The 21,969-nt window shown below is 40.3% G+C and overlaps 2 protein-coding genes across 2 annotated transcripts; both read right to left on the minus strand.

Annotated features, from left to right (window-relative positions):
- Positions 1–522, minus strand: TMEM217B (transmembrane protein 217B). Its single transcript, XM_069488521.1, has one exon. It carries the CDS (start codon positions 520–522, stop codon positions 1–3), a length of 522 nt encoding a protein of 173 aa, XP_069344622.1.
- A 15,415-nt stretch (positions 523–15,937) lies between these two features.
- Positions 15,938–16,504, minus strand: TMEM217 (transmembrane protein 217). The gene has a single exon (XM_069488522.1). The coding sequence runs from the start codon at positions 16,502–16,504 to the stop codon at positions 15,938–15,940; it is 567 nt and encodes a 188-aa protein (XP_069344623.1).
- Between the last annotated feature and the right edge of the window lie 5,465 nt (positions 16,505–21,969).

The raw sequence follows: 21,969 nt of genomic DNA on the forward strand, positions 1-21,969 counted from the left end.
TCAGTATAGCTTGTGGTCCTCTGTGTTGAGAGAGGAGACCCTGCGCTGGTGCACCTTGCCCACAGTCCGGGGGACCTTGTAAAGGGTGTACGCGTGCTTGACAACGAAGGGCAGACAGAAAAAGTGCAGGAGCATGCGTGAGATTTGCAAGGTCAAGTACAAGGAGCTCAGCTCCTTGAACTTCTCCTTGATGGCCCCGTTGATGAGCAGGACCATGGAGAAGCTGGTGAGCTCATAGGTGGTGATCCACAAGGTGTAGATGAGCAGCCCCACGTAGATGCTCATGTGGATAGAGTAGAGGAGGAAGCAGCTGACCAGGATGGTGATGAGGGACAGGCCAATGCTGATGTTATAGCTGGAGGTCATGATCCAAGAGACTAGTTCAGACTGTGTGTGCTGGTAGATGCTGAAATCGTCCTCATAGCCAATCTGTGTCAACCGGCTCAGGTCAAAGATGAGGAACTGGATGGTGTTGAGAACAGAAAAGGTACCCACCATGAGGGTCAACTTCCTGGGATTCATATTATACTTGCTTTACCAGAGAACCTCCTGCAGAGAAAAAAAATCATGGTGATACATGACAAGATGGCAGAGCTAGCCCCAGACAACCCCCCCAAGCCACTAGATGCAAACAGGGGAACTAAGAGGAGTGATGGGACGTGGACGGGCAATGGGCTGGCAGTCAAGGCCCACGGGGCCTGGCCCCCGCTCTGACCTAACTAGCTAGAGGTGACCACGTCGTTGGGAAATGAGGGCATCGCTGGACTGGGATACTCCTAAGGTAGCTGCCAATGCTGCTGTTCCAGCTCCAGCTTTGCTTTAAGGTGGCAAAAAGAATGATCCTGTTGGTATAGGTCTGTGGGAATTAGGAGGCTCTCATATTTGGAATAGTGATGGTGTGAGTTCCAGGGAATTTGCTTCTCTGAAGTCAGAAAAATATCATGGATCCTCATGGGCTTGGAATCGTCCTTGACCCTCCAATGGGCCCCCAGCCCCAGCCACTTGCTCTTCCCTTCCAAGCCCTTAGAAATGGAATTTCCCTGCTTTGCTCACTGGGCGCGCCCCAGTCTGGTCCCAAGTCACAGGGTTTGGCTAGCAGGCATGGACTGGGGGAAGGTTCATGGGTCCAAGACTTATTATGGCAAAGATGTCTTAACAATAAGCCACTGTTGTTCAGGGAAGGCCCAGCAGGCTGACGTGCAGCTGCAGCCCAGGCTAGACCTGAGCTCCAGAGGGCGTGTCTATCACGGGGCCCAGGCTTCTTACCGGCTTCCCATTCAGAGGACTCCTGAGCAAACCTCTCTCCCCTTCATTCGCCACACTGGCAAGAGACCCCCATGAGGGGAGAAGGAAGGAGGACAGTCACACACAAGGGGAACACAGGCCTGTCCTCTGGCTGATAAATTTCCAATGACCGGCCTCTTCCTGAGGTGACAGCAACGGGTCCCGCCCAGCCTGGCAGAGAGCACAGACAGGCCGCCACTGGCCTCCCTCCAGCCCCCTCCTCCTCACTCTCTAGATCAACCCCAAATATGATGAGATGTAGACAGTGTGAAATTTACCACTTTAGCCCTTTTCAAATGTACAAGTCAGTGGCATTGAGTACATTCACTTTGTTCACGTCCACATCACCACTCATCTCCAGAACTTTTTCATCATCCCCAACAGAACTGTGTACCCATGAAATGCTAACTCCCGGCCCGGCATGGTGGCTCACGCCTGTCATCCTAGCACTCTGGGAGGCCAAGGTGGGAGGATAGCTTGAGCTCAGGAGTTTGAGACCAGCCTGAGCAAGAGCGAGACCCCGTCTCTACTAAAAATAGAAAAATTGGCCGGGTGTGGTGGTGTGTGCCCGTAATCCCAGCTACTCGGGAAGCTGAGGCAGGAGGATCACTTGAGCCCAAGAGTCTGAGGTTGCAGTGAGCTATGATGATGCCACTGCACTCCACACAGGGCAACACAGCAAGACCTTGTCTCAAAAAAAAAAAAAAAAAAAAGGAAAAGAAATGCTAACTTCCCATTTCCCCTACCCCCACCCCATTGGCCACCATTTTACTTTCCATCTTTGTAAATTTGACTATTCTAGGTACCTCATATAGGTGGAATCATATAAGATATGTCCTTTTGTGTCTGGTTTCTTTCACTTAGCATAATGTTTCAAGGTTCTCCCAAATATTCTTATACTTCATTCCCCATGACCCTCCCAACCCTGTGTGATGCCAGATGCACAAGCCTCTCCTGCACCCTAGGCCTTGGAGGGTCCCAGGTGGGGTGGGAGAGGCAGGGGGTTGGCCAGTGAATAGCTGCATTTATAGTCCTCTGTCCCCACCAACCAAACTTCACCTCCGCCCTGCTCGTAGGGTAGCTTCCAGAGCAGACACTAGCTATGGGATACTCACCTGAACTGTCCAAAAATAGGGCCCTGAAGCACATAGGTGTGTTCCTTTGCTTTATTCTTACGTTGCAGGTTTCAAGGCAATGTCTAAACCCGGTTGGTTCCATATCTCTGCTGCCCCAGCCTTGGTCTCTAGCCTCAGTGCCTCCCTCCTGGGTCACTGTAATAATTGCTTAACTTCTTTTTCTGCCCATTGCCAAGATCCTCTGGTACATTCTATCCATTCAACACTCACTCAGAAAATATCTATTGAGTATCTACTATGTGCCAGGAGCTGTTGGTTTCCCGGAGATCTGATTGTTAAAAAAAACCCTGACACCTCCCCTCTCTCTCTGGTTCCCTCTCTTGCCATGTGGCACTCTGATTCCCCTTCGCCTTCTGCCACGAGTGGAAGCAGCCTGGAGTCCCCCCGCCCCCAGAAGCAGATGCTGGCACCGTGCTTCTTGCAGAGCCTGCAGAACCAGGAGCCAAAGAAACCTCTTTTCTTTATAAATCACCCAGCCTCAGGTGTTCCTTTATAGCTACAAAACGGAATAAGACAAGCCTCCACTTCACTACTACACTTTCCTAGCATTTAGCCTCAGCGACACGTCCTTGCGGGGCAGGATGAGAAATGCCCGTGTCCTGCTCCTCCTGGGAAGAAAACTCTCTGAGGGGTGGGGAAAGAACTTCGCGTTCTTGCCGCACCGGTCTGGAGTAGAGTGTCCAGCTCTCTGAGTCGGGGGAAGAGGAGGAGGAGGTGGTCTTTGTTCAGATACCACATACTCTCACTTCTCTCTCCCTCCCTCCCTCCCTCCCTCCCTTCTTTCTTTCTTTCTTTTTTTGAGACAGAGTCTCACTCTGTTGGCTAGAGTGCCGTGGCGTCAGCCTAGCTCACAGCAACCTCAAACTCCTGGGCTCAAGTGATCCTCCTGCCTCAGCCTCTCGAGTAGCTGGGACTACAGGCATGTGCCACCATGCCCGGCTAATTTTTTCTATATATATTTTAGTTGGCCAGATCATTTCTTTCTATTTTTAGTAGAGATGGGGTCTCGCTCTTGCTCAGGCTGGTCTTGAACTCCTGACCTCGAGTGATCCTCCCACCTCAGCCTCCCAGAGTGCTAGGATTACAGGCGTGAGCCACTGCACCCGGCCTCACTTTTCTTATCAGATCATTGATTTTCTTGAATAGATGTTTCTTCGTCTGCTGTATGCCCATTTCCAGAGGCATTATAGTTTTGTTTGTATGTTTTAAAAATAATTTTCACCAGTTTCACTGGGGAGCAGGTCGGTAGACTTCTTCATGCTGTCATAACAGAAGCTGGTCTCCGAGTACTGTTTACTGACATACACTTGGCTTTTTTAAGAAATGCAATGTATGTCCATTTACATGCAATTTAAAACATAAATTTGGATGGGGAAAGAAAGGAGAACAGCAAAAGGGAGAGATGTTTTATAGTGTACCTGGGCGTGACTGTTAGCATCTCTCTCCTTTTTTTAATCCAAAAGAAAGCAAAGACCAAGGATCAAGGACAAGGGACCCCTGGTTGCTGCGGTATTCTGACACATAAGTATTCTGTGGACTATTACCCTGTCTCTTTGTGACGTATTAAAACCACACTTATGTTTTAAGACCTGTCAAACTCCATCTCCTTAGTGAAGCCATTTGTGACCACTGCAGCCCATGCTGAATCGATCCCCCTCTGGCCCTTTTAAAAACTCCTATAGCATTTATAGTTTCTTTTATTTGCCTTAGCATTTGCAAATAGGATGTTATAAAATCTCCCCTTTTCAAGAAGAAAAACATTGAAATTAGAAATTCAAATCTGTCTTTAAGAAGAGAATCAATTTGGGTTAAGGAACTACTATGAATCAATTATTTATACCTTTTATTTATCTGAGAACACTGCAATATAGGTGTTTCACCTTGAAATATTTACACCTTGTCAAGTACAAAGCCCCTAACTGCACTCGTTGGGCTAAAATCAGGCACCTTCATGCATGTTGCAATGGGCTATATTCTCATCCTCCTCTTGAGTTTTCAGTCACCTGAAGGTCCATGGACCAAGTAGATAAAAATCTATAAAATGTATTGTGAGCTGTCTTTTTCTTTTTAAAAATGTAATTCCTAAACCCTGGTGTGCATGAATGTCAGTGTTTGTGAAACATATTTAGATCATTGCAGGGAGTCATAAAACACAGCTAGTGTAGAAATAGTGACAGTTAGTAAGTTATTTCTACTATCAATCTCTTATCCCTTAAGATATAAACAAACTCATGATAAACTCACTAGTTTATTTTTTTTCCTTTTTGTATTTACACCTTGGGCTGGGTCCTTTGTTTTATTACACTACCAGTGAAAACCCAATAGGCGCTTCTACATTTATCCTAGGTGGAGGCCCAGGGGCCAGATTTACCCTCCTGCCTGAAAAAACCAAAAATGCATAAAATACATAAAACACACAGGACGTTAGTCAATGAAGGACATTGATCTCCAAGATACGGGAGGCAAAGGAAGTGAACCCTGTGATTACCCCAGCTTAATGCCTTGCGGGAATTTTAAGGCTGCAGAACAGGGAAGAGAAATCCATGAAGAGCCCTGAGTTGAAGAGAAGGAGCTGAGAGTCTGGGGAGGCCAAGGTGGCTGAAATTCACCGGACAGAGTAACAGGGAGGAGAGAGACGCACAGAGAGAAAGCTCTGGTTCTGCAGAGGGAACCCCTTGTGTAATCAACTGAATGCTAACGACCACGTGTGTGTGAGGGCACTACCCCAAAGCTGGGGAAACAATCACTCAAAGGGATTAGAGGTGACAGTTCTTTGTCAGGTGGTCAGATAGGGCCGGAAATGGTGACTTTTCTCACCAGCCAGACTGGAGAACTTCATGATTCATGGGGAATTATGTAGAGTACACAAAAAGGTCTTGCCCCTGTAGTGGAGAATAATTAGCCCTAGACTGAGAAGTGCATCAGTCCTACCTAAGAAATATTAAAAGCAAGACCTGAAAGGATCAAACTGTTTCCAACTAACTAACTGCATCCCAGAACAAAGCTAAAAAATATGTGTAGGAATATGAAAATATTCATCATAAAACAAGGCAGAGATCACAATGTCTACCATCAAATAAAAAATTCCAATGTCTACCACCAATTAAAAAAAAAGTTTTTTTTGAGACAGATTCTCACTCTGTTGCCTGGGCTAGAGTCAATGGCATCATCCTAGCTCACAGCAACCTCAAACTCTTGGGCTCAAGTGATCCTCCTGCCTCAGCCTCCCAAGTAGCTGGGACTAGAGGCACATGCCAACCATGCCTGGCTAATTTTTCTAATTTTTGTAGAGACAGGGTCTCATTATGTTGCTCAGGCTGGCCTCAAACTCCTGGCCTCAAGCAATCTTCCTGCCTTGGTCTCCCAAAGTGCTAGGATTACAGGCATGAGCCACCATGCCTGGCCACCAAATAAAAATTAACAGATATGCAAAGAAGCAAGAAAAAAAAAGATTTATAATGAGAAGAAAAATCCATCAGTCAAAACCAATCCAGAATTGACACAGATGTTAGAATTAGCAGACAAGGATATTAAAACAGTAATATCTATATTCCACATGTTCAAAAAATTAAGTAGACACGGACAATATTAAAAAAATCCCAAGGATTATACACCACAACCAAGTGGGATTTATTCCTGAAATGCAAGGATGGTGCTGAATATGAAAATTAATCAGCTGCGTGCAGTGGCTCAAGCCTGTAATCCTCGCACTCTGGGAGGCCAAGGCGGCAGGATTGCTTGAGGTCAGGAGCTCGAGACCAGCCTGAACAAGAGAGAGACGCCACTCGCGCCCCCCCCCCCCCCCCCGACTCTACTAAAAACAGAAAAAAATTAGCCAGGCAACTAAAAATAGAAAAAGTTAGCTAGGCGTGGTGACACACGCCTGCAGTCCCAGCTACTTGGGAGGCTGAGACAGGAGGATGGCTTGAGCCCAGGAGTTGGAGGTTGTTGTGAGCTAGGCTGATGCCACGGCACTCTGGCCTGGGCAACAGAGTGAGACTCTGTCTCAAAAAAAAAAACAAAAAAAAATACCACCAAAAAAATTAATCAATGTATATTGTCTGAAGGAAAAAAAATGATCATCTCAATTGATGCAAAAAAAGCATTTGACAAAATTTGATACCCTTTCATGATAAAAACTTTCAATAAACTAGGAATAGAATGAAACTACCTCAATATAATAAAGGACATATATGAAAAACTCACAACTAACATCATATTCAATGGTGAAAGGCTGAAATCTTCTCTAAGGTCAGGAACAAGACAAGGAAGCCCACTTTTCCCACTTCTATTTGACATAACACTAGTCTAGCCAGAGCAATTTGTCAAGAAAAAGAAATAAAATGCATCAAAATTAGAAACAATGAAGTAAAATTATCTCTGATTACAGATAACATAATTTTATATGCAAAAAATCCTAAAGATTCTACCCCCGCCAAAAAAACTGTTAGAACTAATCAATGAATTCAGCAAAGTTGCAGGATACAAATTCAACACACAAAACCAAGTTGCATTTCTATACACTAACAATGAACAATCCAAAGGAAATAAAGAAAAATTCTTTACAATAGCATCAAAAAGAATAAAATTCTTAGGAATAAGCACAATCAAGGAAGTGAAAGACTTATATACTGAAAACTATAAAACATTACTGAAAGAAATTAAAGACCACACAAATTGTTGGAAAGACATCCTGTGTTCATGGACTGGAAGACTTAATATTGTTAAGATGACAACACTACAGAAAGTCATCTACAGATTCAATCTAATTCCTATCAAAATTCCAATGGTGTTTTTTGCAGAAATAGAAAAATTCATCCTAAAATTCATATGGGATCTAAAGGGACCCTAAATAGCCAAAACAATCTTGATAAAGAAGAACAAAATTGGCACTCTAGCCCGGGCAACAGAGTAAGACTCTGTCTCAAAAAAAAAAAAAAAAAAAAAAGAACAAAATTGAGCTTTTACACTTCCTAATTTCAAAACTTATTACAAACCAAGAGTAATCAAAACAGTGTGAGCATCTGGCACAAAGGCAGACATATAGATACAGAGAATAGACAGCCCAGAAATAAACCCTCACATATATGATGTTATGGGCTAAATTGTGTCCCCCTAAAATTCATATGTTGAATCCTTAATCCCTCATGCAACTGTATTTAGGGACAGAGTGGGTGGGACCCTAATGTGATAGGATTGATATCCTTACAGGAAGAGGTAAAGACACCAAAGAGCTCTCTTTCTCTGCATGTGCACAGAGGAAGTGCCATGTAAGGACACATGAAGGCAGCTGTCTGTAAACCAGAAAGAGAGCCCTCACCAGAAACTGAATTTGCTGGCATGTTAATCATGAGCTTTTAGCCTTCAGAACTGTGAGGAAATAAATATCTATTGTTTAAGCCGTGCAATCTGTGGTATTTTGTTATGGCAGCCAGAGCAGACTAATACATATGGTGAAACGATTTTTGTTAAGGGTTCCAAGACCATCCAATGGGGAAAGGGCAATCTTTTAAACAAATGATGTCAGGAAAACTGGATATCCACATGCAAAAGAATGAAGTTGGACCCTTATTTTACACCATGAACAAAAATTAACTCAAAATGGATCAAAGACCTAAATGTAAGAGCTAAAACTATAAAACCTTTTCAAGAAAACATAGGGGAAAAGCTTCATGACATTGAATTTGGCATTGGTTTCCTGGATATGACACCAAAAGCACTGACAACAAAAGAAAAAATAAACGAATTAGATAACATCAAACTAAAAAGCTTCTGCACGCAAAGGAAACCACCAACAAAATGAAAAGGGAGCCTACAGGTTGGGAGAAAATATTTATGAACTATCTATCTGATAAAGGGGTAACATCCAGAATATAAAGAACTCCTACCTACAACTCAATAATAACAAAATCACCCTGATTTTAAAATGGACAAAGGATTTGTAATTTACATTTCTCCAAAGAAGATATACAAGTGGCCATAAGCACATAGAAAGATGCTCAACATCACTAATCATTTGGGAAATGCAAATTAAAATCACAATGTGATACCACTTCGTACCCATTAGGATGGCTACAATCAAAAAAGCAGAAAATAACAAAGTATTGGAGAAGATGTGGAGAAATTGGAGCCCTTGTTCTCTGTTGGTGGGAATGTAAAATGACGCAGTTCCTGTGGAAAACAGTATGGTGGTTCCTCAAAAAATAAAACATAGAATTATCATATGATCCAGCAATTTCACATGTGGGTATATACCCAAAAGAACTGAAAGCAGGATCTTGAAGAGATAGTGTAACCCATGTTCATAGCAGCATTATCACAATAGTAAAAAAGTGGAAGCAACACAAGTGTCTACCAACAGGTGAACGGATGAACAAAATGTGCCATATACATACAATGAAATATTATGTAGCCTTAAAAAGGAGAAAAATTCTAATTCATGCTACAACATGAATGAAACTTGAGGTTATTAAGCTAAGTGAACTAAGCCAGTCACAAAAAGACAAATAATTTACAATTCCACTGATGACTACACTGATATTCAGAGTAGTCAGGTTCAGGTTCTCTTGAAGCAGAAAGAGAATGGTGATTGCCAGGGGCTGAGAGAAAGGTGGGATAAGGAGCTATTGTTTAATGTGTAGAGAGTGTCAGTTTTGTAAGATTAAGAGAGTTCTGAAGATCGGTTGCACAGCAATGTAAAGGCACTTAATACTATTAATACTAAACTGTACACTTAAAAATGGTTAAGATGGGCAGGGCAAGGTGGCTCACTTCTGTAATCGCAGCACTTTGGGAGGCCAAGGAGGGAGGATTGCTCCAGGTCAGGAGTTTAAGACCAGCCTGGGCAACGTAGCGAGACCCAATCTCTACTAAAAAAAAAAGTGTAGCTGGGCATGGTGGTGTGTGCCTGTAGTCCCAGCTACTCAGGGGGCTAAGGTGGAAGGATTGCCTGAGCACACGAGCTAGAGGTTTCAGTGAGCTATGAATGTGACACAACACTCCAACCTGGGCGACAGAGTGAAAACTTGTCTCAAAAAAAAAAAAGATTAAGATGGTAAATTTTATGTTATGTATATTTTACCACAATTAAAAACTTTAAAAATGTAAACTAAAAAGATGAAAGTGGCTGGGCGTGGTGGCTCACACCTGTAATCCTAACACTCTGGGAGGCCGAGGCAGGAGGATCGCTTGAGCTCAGGAGTTCGAGACCAGCCTGAGCAACAGTGAGACCCCATCTCTACTAAAAATAGAAAAAATTAGCTGGGGGTGGGCATGCCCGTAGTCCCAGCTACTTGGGAGGCTGAGGCAGGAGGATTGCTTGGGCCCAGGAGTTTGAGGTTGCTGTGAGCTATGATGACGCCATCGTGCTTTAGCTGGGGTAACAGAGTGAGACTCTGTCTTAAAAGAAAAAAAAAAAAAAGAATAAAGAAAAAAAGATGAAGGTGAAATAATCGTTTTCAGACATGTGAAAGCTGAAAGAATTCATCAGCAGCAGACCCACACTATAAGAAATGTTAGGGCAAGCCCTTCAGGAAGAAGAAAGATGACACCAGATAGATATCTGGATCTATAAAAGGAATGAATAGCACCGGAAATGGTAACAACGTGGGTAAGTATATGACATATTTCTCTTGTCATTTAAAGCTCTTTAAAAGATCATTTACTATCTAAGCAAAAATAATAGCAATGTAGGATGAGGTTCATAATATATGTAAAATTAAAATGTATGAAAACTATAGCACAATTAGGAAAGGAATATTAGAAATATACTATTATCACAGATGATTCCTGAAAGTGAGGAAAATAAATATAAAAAATAAAAAAATGAGAATAAAGAAATATACTATTATAATGTTCTTATATCTATACATGAAGTGGCATAATATTACCTGAGGGTAGACTGTGATAAGTTAAATATGTATACCATAAACTCTAAAACAGCCATTAAAATAACACAAAAATGAATTATATCTAATAAAGTAACAAAGACAATAAAATGGAACCACAAGAAATATTAAATTAATCCAAAAGAAGGTAGAAAAAGAGGAAAAAGAAGCAAACAGATGGGACAATTTGAAAGCAAATAACAAGATGACCACTAAATATATATGATCTAAATATCTCAGTTAAAAGGCATAGGTTGTCAGGTTGAATAAAAAAGCAAGACCCAACTCTACAAGCCTACAATAAGCATACTTTAAATATAAAGACAGAAATAAGTTAAAAGTAAAAGCATGATAAAAGACATACCATGTCAACACAAATCAAAAGAAGACTAGAATGGCTTCCTAAATAGCAGACAAAGTAAATGTCAGGGCAAAGAATATTCCCAGGTACATAGAAAGTCCTTTCACAATGTTAAAGGTGTCAGTAATGAAAAGAATATAACAATGCTAAACATTTATGCACCCATATATAGTTTCAAAATACATGAAGCAAAACTGATGGAATTACATAAAGAGATAGACAAATCACAATTTTAGTCAGATTTCAATTCTTCCCTTTTAATAATTGATAGAACAAGTAGATAGAAAATTGGAAAAGATATTAGAAGATTTGAATAATACTATCAAGCAATTTGGTCTAATTAACATTTATAGAACAGTGCACCCAACAATAGCAGAATAAATATTCTTTCCAGGTGCACATGGAACATTTATCAAGATAGAACATATTCATTACTGAGACCAGTTTCAGTAAATTTAAAGTGATTCAAATCATACAATGTATGTTCTCTGCTCATACCAAAATTAAGTTAGAAGTCAATAAGAGAAAAATCTCTGGAAAATCTCCAAATATTGAAACTGAGTAGCACATTTATGAATAATCCATGGATCAAAGAAGAAATCAAAAGGAAATTAGAAAGTATTTTGAACTTACTGAAAATGAAAGCACAACATACCAAAATTTTTGTGATCCCATTAAAGTAGTACTTAGGGGGAAGTTTATAGCTAGCACTAAATGTCTTTATTAGAAAATAAGAAAGGTCTTAAATCAATGACTTCAGCTTCTACCTAAAGAAAGTATAAAAAGAAAAAGTAAATTAAACCCAAAATAAGTAGAGGAAAGAAAATAATAAAGATCAGAGCAGAAATCAATGAGATATAATACAGAAAAACAACAGATAAAATCAATGAAACAAAAGCTAATTTTCTTGAAAACTGATAAACCTCTAGACAAACTGCTCAGGAAGAAAAAATGAAAGAAAACACAAATTAACAATATCAGGAATGTGACACCACTACACTCTGCAGATAAAAGGATAAGATAACACTAGGAAAAACTTTATGGCAGTAAATTTGGCCACTTAGATAAAATGGACAAATTCCTTGGAAGACACAAACTACCAAAGCTTACTCAGAAAGAAGTAGATAACCTGAATAGTCCTGTATCTGTTTTTAAAAATTGAATTTGTAGCTGAAAACTTCCCAAAAAGAAAGTTCCAGGTCCAGATGGCTTCACTGACTGAATTCTACATAACATTTAAGGAAGAAATAAATACCGATAGTACATAACTCTTACAGAAAATTGAAAAGGAAGAAGTGCTCCTTTCCATGAAGCCAGTAATACTCTGCTACCAAAACCTGATGAAGACACTACAAGAAAACTACAGACAAATATCCCCCATGAACATACATGCAAAACTCCTAAACAAAACTTGACAAATCTAATCCAACAATATATAAAAAGGATAATATTATTACCCTGACAACAATCCTAACATTATGACCAAGTGGAGTTTATCTCAGGAATACGTGGTTGATTTAACATTTGAAAATCAACCAAGGTAATTCACTATATTAATAATCTAAAAAAGAAAGACTATATAATCATCTTAATGGAGTAAAAAAGAAAGCATTTGACCATGCATCCATTCCTGATTTTAACAAACCTTCAGCAAGCTAAGAAGAGAAGAGAAATTCTTCAATCTGAGATAGGACATTTATGAAAAACTTACATCTAATATCATACTTAATGGTAAATGACTGAATACTTTCCCTCTAAAATCAGGTGAAACAAGACAGGAATGTCCCTTCTTACCACTTCTACTCAACATTTTACTGGAGAGTCTAGCCAGTGCAATAAGGCAAGAAGAGGAAGAAGTAAAACTTTCCTTAGTTGCAGGCAACATGATTGACTATGCAAAAAATCTGATGGAATCTACAAAAACATTATTGGACCTAATACATGAGCTTAGCAGTGTTGCAGGATAGAAGATCAATACATACAAAAAAATTGTATTTATATATAACAGCAAATAATTGGAAGTGGAAACTTAAGAAATAATACCATTTAAAATATCATCAAAATATAAAAAACCTAAAATAAATCTGACAAAAGATGTGAAAGACCTATATATTGAAAGCTACAAAACATTGCTGAGAGAAATTAAAGACTAAAGTGAATGGAGAGATAAGACTGTTCTCATGGATTAGAAAACTAAATATCATTGTTAATTCTTCCCAAATTGACCTAGAGATTCAATGCAATCCCCACCCAACTCCCAGCAGGCTTTTTAAAAATAGAAATTTCAAGTTAATTCTAAAGTTTGTATGGAGATGCAAATGGCCTATGCCGTGACTTGAATGTTTGTCCCTGCCAAAATTCATGTTGAAATGTAATGGCCATTGTGATGGCATCGGAAGGAGGGAGCTTTAAGAGGTTTTTAGGTCATCAGGGTGGAGTCCCCACGAATAAAGGAATGCTGTTATCAGGGGAGTGGGCTTACGTCCTCTTTCTTACTCTATTTCACCCTCTTTTTGGGTCCTTCTGTCATGTGATGCCTTCTGCCATTTTACGATGCAGCAAGAAGGCCCTCATCAGATGCTGGTCCCTCAATCTTGGACTTACTAGCCTCCAGAACCGTGAGCCAATAACTTTCTGTTCATTATAAAGTACCCAGTCTTGGGCATTCTGTTATAGCAGCACAAACAGACTAAGACAGCCTAAAGTAACTAAAACACGATGGAGGAATGTGATTTCAAGACTTATTTTTATTTTTTTATTTTTCTTTTGAGACAGAATCTCACTCTGTTGCCCTGGCTAGAGTGCCATGGCATCAGCCTAGCTCACAGTAACCTCAAACTCCTGGGCTCAAGCAATCCTTCTGCCTCAGCCTCCCGAGCAGCTGGGACTACAGGCATGCGCCACCATGCCTGGATAATTTATATATATATATATATATATATATATGTCTGTCCAGATAATTTCTTTGTATTTTTAGTAGAGACGGGGTCTCGCTGTTGCTCAGGCTGGTCTCGAACTCCTGACCTCGAGCGATCCTCCCGCCTCGGCCTCCCAGAGTGCTAGGATTACAGGTGTGAGCCACCATGTCCGGCCTAAGCCTTATTTACTGTAACCAAAACAGGGTGACATTGGCATAAAGATAGACAAGTAGATTAGTGGAACAGAATAGAGACCATAATTGTATATACAAAGTCAACTCAGTGGACAAAGGATAATCTCTTCAACATTGGTTCTGGAACAATTGGATATCCAGGAGCAAAAGGTGAACTTTGATCCATATCTCTCATTATATACCAAAAAAAGCGCTAAAAATGAATTATAGACCTAAATGTAAAACCTAAAACTATGACTTCTAGAAGAAAACAGGAGAAAAGCTTCATGACTGTGGATTATACAAAGATTTCTCAGATCTGATAACCAAAAGTGTGATCCATAAAAGAACAAATTGATGAGTTGGACTTCATTGAAATTAAAAATCTCTGCTCTTCAAAAGACACTGGTAAGAGAATGAAAAGACAAGGCACAAACTGGAAAAAATATTTACAAATCATATATCTGATAAAGGACTTGTGTGCAGAAAATATAAAGAACACTCAAAAGTCAATAATAAAAAAAAAACCCAAACAACCTAATTTTTTTAAATGGGCAAAATATTTGAACACATGCCTTACCAAAGGAGATATGGGATGCGAAATAAGCACGTGAAGGCATGCCCAGCGTTATTTGTCATTAGAAAAATTTAAGTTAAAATCATAGTGAAATAGCACTCTATACCTATGAGAATAGCTCAGATGAAAACTTGCTGTCCATATTAAGTGCTGTGAAGCTGTGAGGGAGCGGGAATATGAAGTGGTATAGCCACTCTAGAAACACAATATGCCAGTTTCTTAAACTGGTGGTCTTATTTATGAATACTAAAAACTGCAAACTACTAGATTCCTTCAATGGGCAAATGGATGAACACACTGTGTTCCACGTGTGCCATGGCATACTACCCAGCAATAGAAAAGAGTGAACTATTATCTATACACAACACAGCACGGATGAGTCTCAAGGCATCATGCTGAGTGAAAGAAGTCAGATCAAAAGAGAGTACCGCGCAGTTCCATTTATGTAAAATTCTAGTCAATGGAAACTGATATATAGGGACAGCACATCAGTGCCTAGTGATGGTGAGTGGGAGTTCAGAGACAGGCAGGAGGCAAGGATGATGAGGAGACCTGGGGGTGATATACATGTTCATGAACTTGACCGTGGTGATAATTTCAATGGGATATACATATGTCCTAATTTGTTAAATTATACACTTTAAATATGTGTAGTTTATTGTATATCAATAACTCCTCAAGAAAGCTATTAAACAGATAAAAACTCAACATAATGTCTAGTGTTTGAAGTAGATAAGTTTGTAGAGAACGTAGATGAAGTTTGCTCAGTTTGTTTTCCATCCCAGCTTAAAGTGCTTCTAACAGTTTCTGAACCTGAATGCAAAGTGGTTTGTTGACGAGTGATAGTGTGTAATCATATACTGTCTAATAGGCTGACTGATTCATAAACAGTAATTTAGGCTCTTCTACTAAACTACAAAATCTTCACAGTCAGCCTTCATATCTTATACATTTTTTTATATCCTGCAGTGTATAGCACAGTGACAGACATAGAAATAAGTCTAATATATATCTTTTGATTAACCAAGTGTCTTTTGTACTCCTTGACAAATTTTGTGGCGGAGGGTACTCAAGACAGAAAATGAAGAATGATTTTTCTCAATTTTAATTCTTTTTCTTATCTGAACTATAACATAGAAAACATAGGGAGGAATTAAGGCACAAACCCACCCCAAGGCCAACAGTATCCTTTGTGCTACAAAAATCTGAGGTACAAACCCAGATTTATCCCAGGGTTAAAGCAGAGAGCTGTGGGTTGAAGGCTGATGAAGAGACCGAGGTAAATGGATTGCCATACTGCAGTTCAGCTTCCCGGCATTCCTTTGTCTTCTTCGTTTTGACCAACAAGGTGTTACTGACCAGACAAAGAAGGCAGAACTCAGGAAGGGTTTGATAAATAACAGTGTCCTTTAACTAAACACCCTCAATGAGCAGGTTGTTCCACTTGTGATTATAATCACATTTTCTCCCACATTTCTCTGAAAGAGTGGCAGTAGTGTCTCTCCTTGCTGAACTTATTAGCGAAAGTGGGAGAAAAATGGAAATAGAACTATGGGAACCCGAGGGAACTCCCTCTCAGGAGAAAGAGAACGGGCAACATTATTATTGTGGTGGATGAAGTTTTGGTTTCTGCCGCAGAGAGTCACCGCCAGTCACAGAAACACGTCTGTTGTAGGAAATGATATTGCTCGATCTGTAATTTTTGTAGCATATGCGGGTGTAGGTGACGACAAAGAACATCCAGAAACAGTGCATGAATATACGGGTCACCAAGCCAAACCAGCGCATGGCTCTGACATCTAAAACGATTCTGTCATCACTGTTGGTGACAATTTCTATTACAATGTTTGCAATTTCGTAGAGAAAGATCCAGATGATGTAGACCATCAGACCCTTGTAGATCTGGGTATACACCGAGTACAGGAGGAAGCAACTGATCATGATGGTGATGAGAGATAGCAAAAGGACGATGTTCCAACTCCAGCAGTTGATATATTCATTGATTGTGGCACTTGTAGTCTTGCTCCGCAGTGTGATGTCAGAGCAATTGCTAAGGCTTAGGTAATTCTGTTCAAAGATGAGGTACATATTTGTGACCATGATGGTGAAGACCCCTGACAACACCGTGCCAGTTTTGGCAGTTATCCCACACCAGAGCTGCTGTTTCATGCTGAGACCTCCTGTGAAGACAAACAACATGAGAGGGACTTCCAGAACCTGCCAACATGGTAATTACCAGGCTTTCTGCCTCCCAGCTCACATCTACCTTAGAGAAACGATAGACAGAAATATGGAAACCAGGAAATAACAGTCTTGGGAAGATGGAAGACTGTTTTAAATGGATTGGGAGTGGGGAGGAGGGAGGATTTTCAGTCTGGGGCTGGCACTAAAAAGATAAATTAGAGCAGTGGTCCTCAACTCTGACTTCACATTAGAATCACCAAAAAGCCCCACCCCAGACCAATCAGAGAATTCTTTTTTTTTTTTTTGAGACAGAGTCTCACTTTGTTGCCCAGGCTAGAGTGAGTGCCGTGGCGTCAGCCTAGCTCACAGCAACCTCAAACTCCTGGGCTCAAGCGATCCTCCTGCCTCAGCCTCCCGAGTAGCTGGGACTACAGGGATGTGCCACTATGCCCGGCTAATTTTTCTATATATATATTTTTAGTTGTCCATATAATTTCTTCCTATTTTTAGTAGAGACGGGGGTCTCGCTCTTGCTCAGGCTGGTCTCGAACTCCTGACCTTGAGCGATCCACCCGCCTCGGCCTCCCAGAGTGCTAGGATTACAGGCGTGAGCCACTGCGGCCTAGAGAATTCTTTGGAAGGGACACAGGCAGCAGTATTTTTCAAAACCTCCTAGTAGTTTTCATAAGTAGCCAGTGTTGAAAAACACTGAGTTATAGGCCGAGCACCTATAAAAACTAAGTTTAAAAAATAATAAAAGAGGCCGGGTGTGGTGGCTCACACCTGTAATCCTAGCACTCTGGAAGGGTGAAGTGGGAGGATCCCTTGAGCTCAGGAGTTTGAGAACAGCCTGAGCAAGAGGGAGACCTCATCTCTACTAAAAACAGAAAATATTAGCTGGGCGCAGTGGCATGCACCTGTAGTCCCAGCTGCTCAGGAGGCTGAGGTGGTTTAAATTATGTTCTTATCCCTCCTAGCATCGCCTTGGGCAACCATTGCTGCCCCTGAGGGTGAAAATTGTCGGCACTAGTTCAGACCTCAGTGCAGGTGTCTCAGGAGAACAACCAAGGCAGCACAAGGGCCCTGCTCGGGTAAGGAGTTGATAAAAGCAGGTGGACCCCAACTGGTCTTGGGCAATCACTCCTCCACTATATATCAAAACTTATGGATTACAATGAAAGACGTACTTTAAGGAAAAGTTAAGAGCTTAGAATAAACTAGCCTTATAATAGAAAAGAAAAAGCAATAATGAGCCAAGTGTTCAAGAAATTAGTGTGTGTTGGGGGGAGAAACAAGAACAATGAAAAAGCAGGAGGAAGAAAATAAATAGAAGAGCAGAAATCAATGAAACAAAATACAGTAAAGGGAATTCTGATTGGTTAGGTTATTTGAGCCAACTCACTGCTAAAAATGACAAAATATGCTGGATAAAGTAGTTTTTAAATATTCTTAAAAGCACCAAAGTAGTGACCAGCGGGGTAGAAAATGAATTTTGCTCTGGGGGTGTTTGCCAATCTGGGCAAACACAAATTTCATTATGATAGCCTTACAGGGTAAAGAGGAATGAAATCAAAGCCCAGGGTCTACCCAGGTGGGCAGTCTATTAGGAGGCACCCCCTATGTTAGTCATGGCTTCCTGAAGGGCTATCATTGAGTAAAGGTGAATTAGAATTAAACCAGCCCCCACATCTTTCTGCCAGGGGACTCTAAGAAAAGTTGGCTTAGTACTAACTACACAGAGTAAATGGGGAGAAAATTCTCCTTGAGACATTGTCACCATAGCTGGCTTTTTTGTGTGTGGATTTATAGCCTAAATTACATGAAGTATTAAAAAAAAACCCTTTATGTCATAAATCTCGCTTAAAGTAGACTTGAACTGGAAGTGTCTCTAAATGCCTGGCAGAAGCAAACTCAAATCCTCTCTGGAGGTTTGCACCTTTATGCCGTCCTCATCCTCGAAGAATCTACATTAGCAATTTTTCAGGGACAATGACCAGAACATAGTCAAAAATAACCAAGCACATAAGGAATAAGGCGCTATGAGAACCATCTGAAACAACAGATAGCAGAAACAAAATTGCAGTAATATCTGATTATAAAACAATTATGATTACTATATTTTTGCATTATTTAAAATTTTTATTTTACTTTTAATTGTGATATAACACACATAACATAAAATCTGCCATCTTAACCACTTTTTTTTTTTTTTTGAGACAGGGTCTCTCACTCTGTCACCTGGGCTAGAGTGCAGTGGCATCATCATAGTTCATTGCAACCTCAAACTCCCAGGCTCAAGCAATTCTCCTGCCTCAGCCTCCTGAGTAGCTGGAACTACAGGTGCAAACCACAGTACCCAGCTAATTTTTCTATTTTTGGTAGAGACAGGATCTTGCTCTTGCTCAGGCTTGTCTCGAACTCCTGGCCTCAAGTTATCCTTCTACCTTGGCCTCCCAAAGTGCTAGGATTACAGGCATGACCCACTGCGCCCAGCCCATCTTAACCCATCTTAACCACTTTTAAGTGTACAGTTCAGTAGTGTTAAGTATATTCATTTTGTTGTGCAACTAATCTCTAGAACTTTGTCATCCTGCAAAATTGAAACTCTATACCCATTAAACAACACATTTCCATTTCCCTCTCCCCCAGCTCCTAGAAACCATCATTCTACTTTCCATCTTTATGAATTTGACTACTCTGGATATCTCATAAGTGGAATCATATAGTATTTGTTCTTTTGTGACTGGCTTATTTCACTTCACATAATGTTCTCAAGAGTCATCTACGTTGTAGCAAGTGTCAGAATTTCCTTTGTTTAGTACATTTAAATAAAGATAAAGTTAAAAATACATGTAGAAACAGGAAGTCATAGAAAATGACCTAACAGATTTGAAAAAGGACCAAATAGAATTTCTAGAGATGAAAAACTCAATATCTACAATAAAAAATTTAGTGGACATAATTGGTAGCAGATTGAACACAGATGGAGGGATAATTAGTTAACCAGAAGATAGAAAATAAATCAGGAGTTTGGGTGTGGTGTACACCTGTAGTCCCAGCTACTCAGGAGGCCTAGGTGGGAGGATTGTTTTAGGCCAGGGGTTCAAAACTAGCCTGTGCACATAGTGAGACCTAGTCTCTACAAAAAATTTTTAAAAATTAGCCAGGCGTCGTGGTGCTTGCCTGTAGTCCCAGCTGCTCAGGAGGCTGAGGCAGGAGGATCGCTTGAGCCTGGGAGTTGGAGGCTGCACTAAGCTGTGATCATGTCACTGCACTCCAGCCTGGGCAACAGAATGAGAAGAAAAAAAGAAAGAAAATAAAAAAGAAAAAGAAAAAGTAAAATAAGTCAGGAGAAATTATCCAGAATGTACATAGGGAGACAAAAAGATGGAAAATATAGATGAGAAGTTAAGAGACATGAAGGATATAATACGATGTTCTGATAGAGAGAGAGAGAGAGAGAGAGAGAGACAAAAAAGGATGGGGTAGCATGTTTAAAGAGCAATTACCTGAGGATTTGCACAACTGAAGAAAAACACCAATGCACAGATTCAAGAAACCTAACTGATTGCTAGTAGGATAAATGGAAGGAAATCTACACAGAGACATATGATACTGTTTACCACCACATAGTAAAAGAAAATCTCAAAAGCAGCCAAGGGCCTTTTTATTCAAGAGACCAGTGGTTATACTTCTAAAGGAGACCAAAATCCAATGGAATTATACTTTAATTGCTAAAAGAAAATAACTGCCAACCTAGGATTGTACAATCAGCTAAAATATTTTTCGAGATTAAGAGCACACAGCATGAGGAAAACCTTTTTATAAAATTAAAAAACAACTAGGCTGGGCATGGTGGCTCACGCCTGTAATCCTAGCACTCTGGGAGGCCGAAGCGGGCGGATCACTCAAGGTCAGGAGTTCAAGACCAGCCTAAGCAAGAGCGAGACCCCGTCTCTACTAAAAAATAGAAAGCAATTATCTGGACAACTAAAAATATACAGAAAAAATTATCTGGGCATGGTGGTGCATGCCTGTAGTTCCAGTGACTCGGGAGGCTGAGGCAGTAGGATTGCTTGAGCCCAAGAGTTTGAGGTTGCTGTGAGCTATGCTGATGCCACGGCACTCTAGCCAGGGCAAAAGAGCGAGACCCTGTCTCCAAAAACCAAACAAACAAACAAAAAAAACAACTAAAATTAAATAATATATTGTTTGGCCATACATACCTATGTGAATAAAACTTTATTTAAAAAATAAAGCAATAATAAATACGAAATTTGGAATAGTGCTTACTTCTGAAGTACAGGGGTCAGCGATAGGGTAGAGGCATATAGATAAATGTAGGGTATTGTTAATCTATTTCTTGGGTTGAATGAGGGATTCACAAGCGCTCATAGTTTCGAACAAACAAATAAATTAGCAAATAAAAGAACAAAAGTGAGCCATGCATATATTAATGATGACTGTTCTTTATGACCTAGGATTATAAGCAATCCAATTCTGCACCTCAGTTCCCTAAGGAAAATACAGGGTACAAAAAGACATGTCATTTAGTCTCATACCCACGCATGCTGTGGCATAATTGGCCCTGCTGTGTTCATTGCCTCATACCCAACTGAAACAGACAGCAGACTTCCTTTTTCTATTCCTTAAAAATCTCTTAAAAATTTTGGGCTCCCATTGGTCTATCTCTTGCAAAGACTGATAATTGTCTCCCAATATCCATTTCCCCCTTCTTATTTTTAGTTTTAGCTAGACACATGGCCACCCAGCTAATGACTACATTTCCCAGCTTCTCTTGCAGCTTTATGTGGCCATGTGACCAATGGGTCCAATGGGTTGTGAGTGGAAGTGACGTGTACCATTTTACAGTCTTGCTCATATACTCAGAATTAGGAGTATTTTCACCTCCTCCCTTTTCCTTCTTCCTGTTTCTTAGTTATGATCAGAACTGATCTTTGACCCAGACATGGAAGCTCTTGCTGAAGGCTCTGTGATAGGCAAGCACCCTATCACACATGGATCATTGCTACTTGAAAGAGAAATAAACTCTTACCATAAATAAACCACTGTCTTTGGGGTTTTTTTGTTACAATGGCTTAGCCTGTACCATAATATACTACCTGAACTTCTTTATTGAATAAATCAAACGAGTAGCAATCCACTGGAATCTAGCACTTCCCTTGACTCTGTTCTTTTGAAGAATCCAGCAGATTCTTCTTGTCTACGTGTTTATTTCACTGAGTCTATGCTACTGTTCACCATCTCCACATAAAGAGATATGTCCCTTTAATGTCAGGGTCACTGTGGTCTCTACAATTAATTTGGTAATAAATCATGTATTGCCTTGTGCTATCTTTTATATTGTTTTAAATTGCTATTTAAATATTTTATACTTATAATAATCATCTTAATGGCTACCAATGAGGACATTAAGAGTTATAGAAGCT

This window comes from Eulemur rufifrons, chromosome 15 (genome assembly GCF_041146395.1).
Source record: "Eulemur rufifrons isolate Redbay chromosome 15, OSU_ERuf_1, whole genome shotgun sequence".
NCBI classification, from domain to species: Eukaryota; Metazoa; Chordata; class Mammalia; order Primates; family Lemuridae; genus Eulemur; species Eulemur rufifrons.

Coding starts and splice junctions, on each gene's coding strand:
- TMEM217 (XM_069488522.1), bottom strand. CDS start 16,504: ATGAAACAGCAGCTCTGGTGTGGGATAACTGCCAAAACTGGCACGGTG.
- TMEM217B (XM_069488521.1), bottom strand. CDS start 522: ATGAATCCCAGGAAGTTGACCCTCATGGTGGGTACCTTTTCTGTTCTC.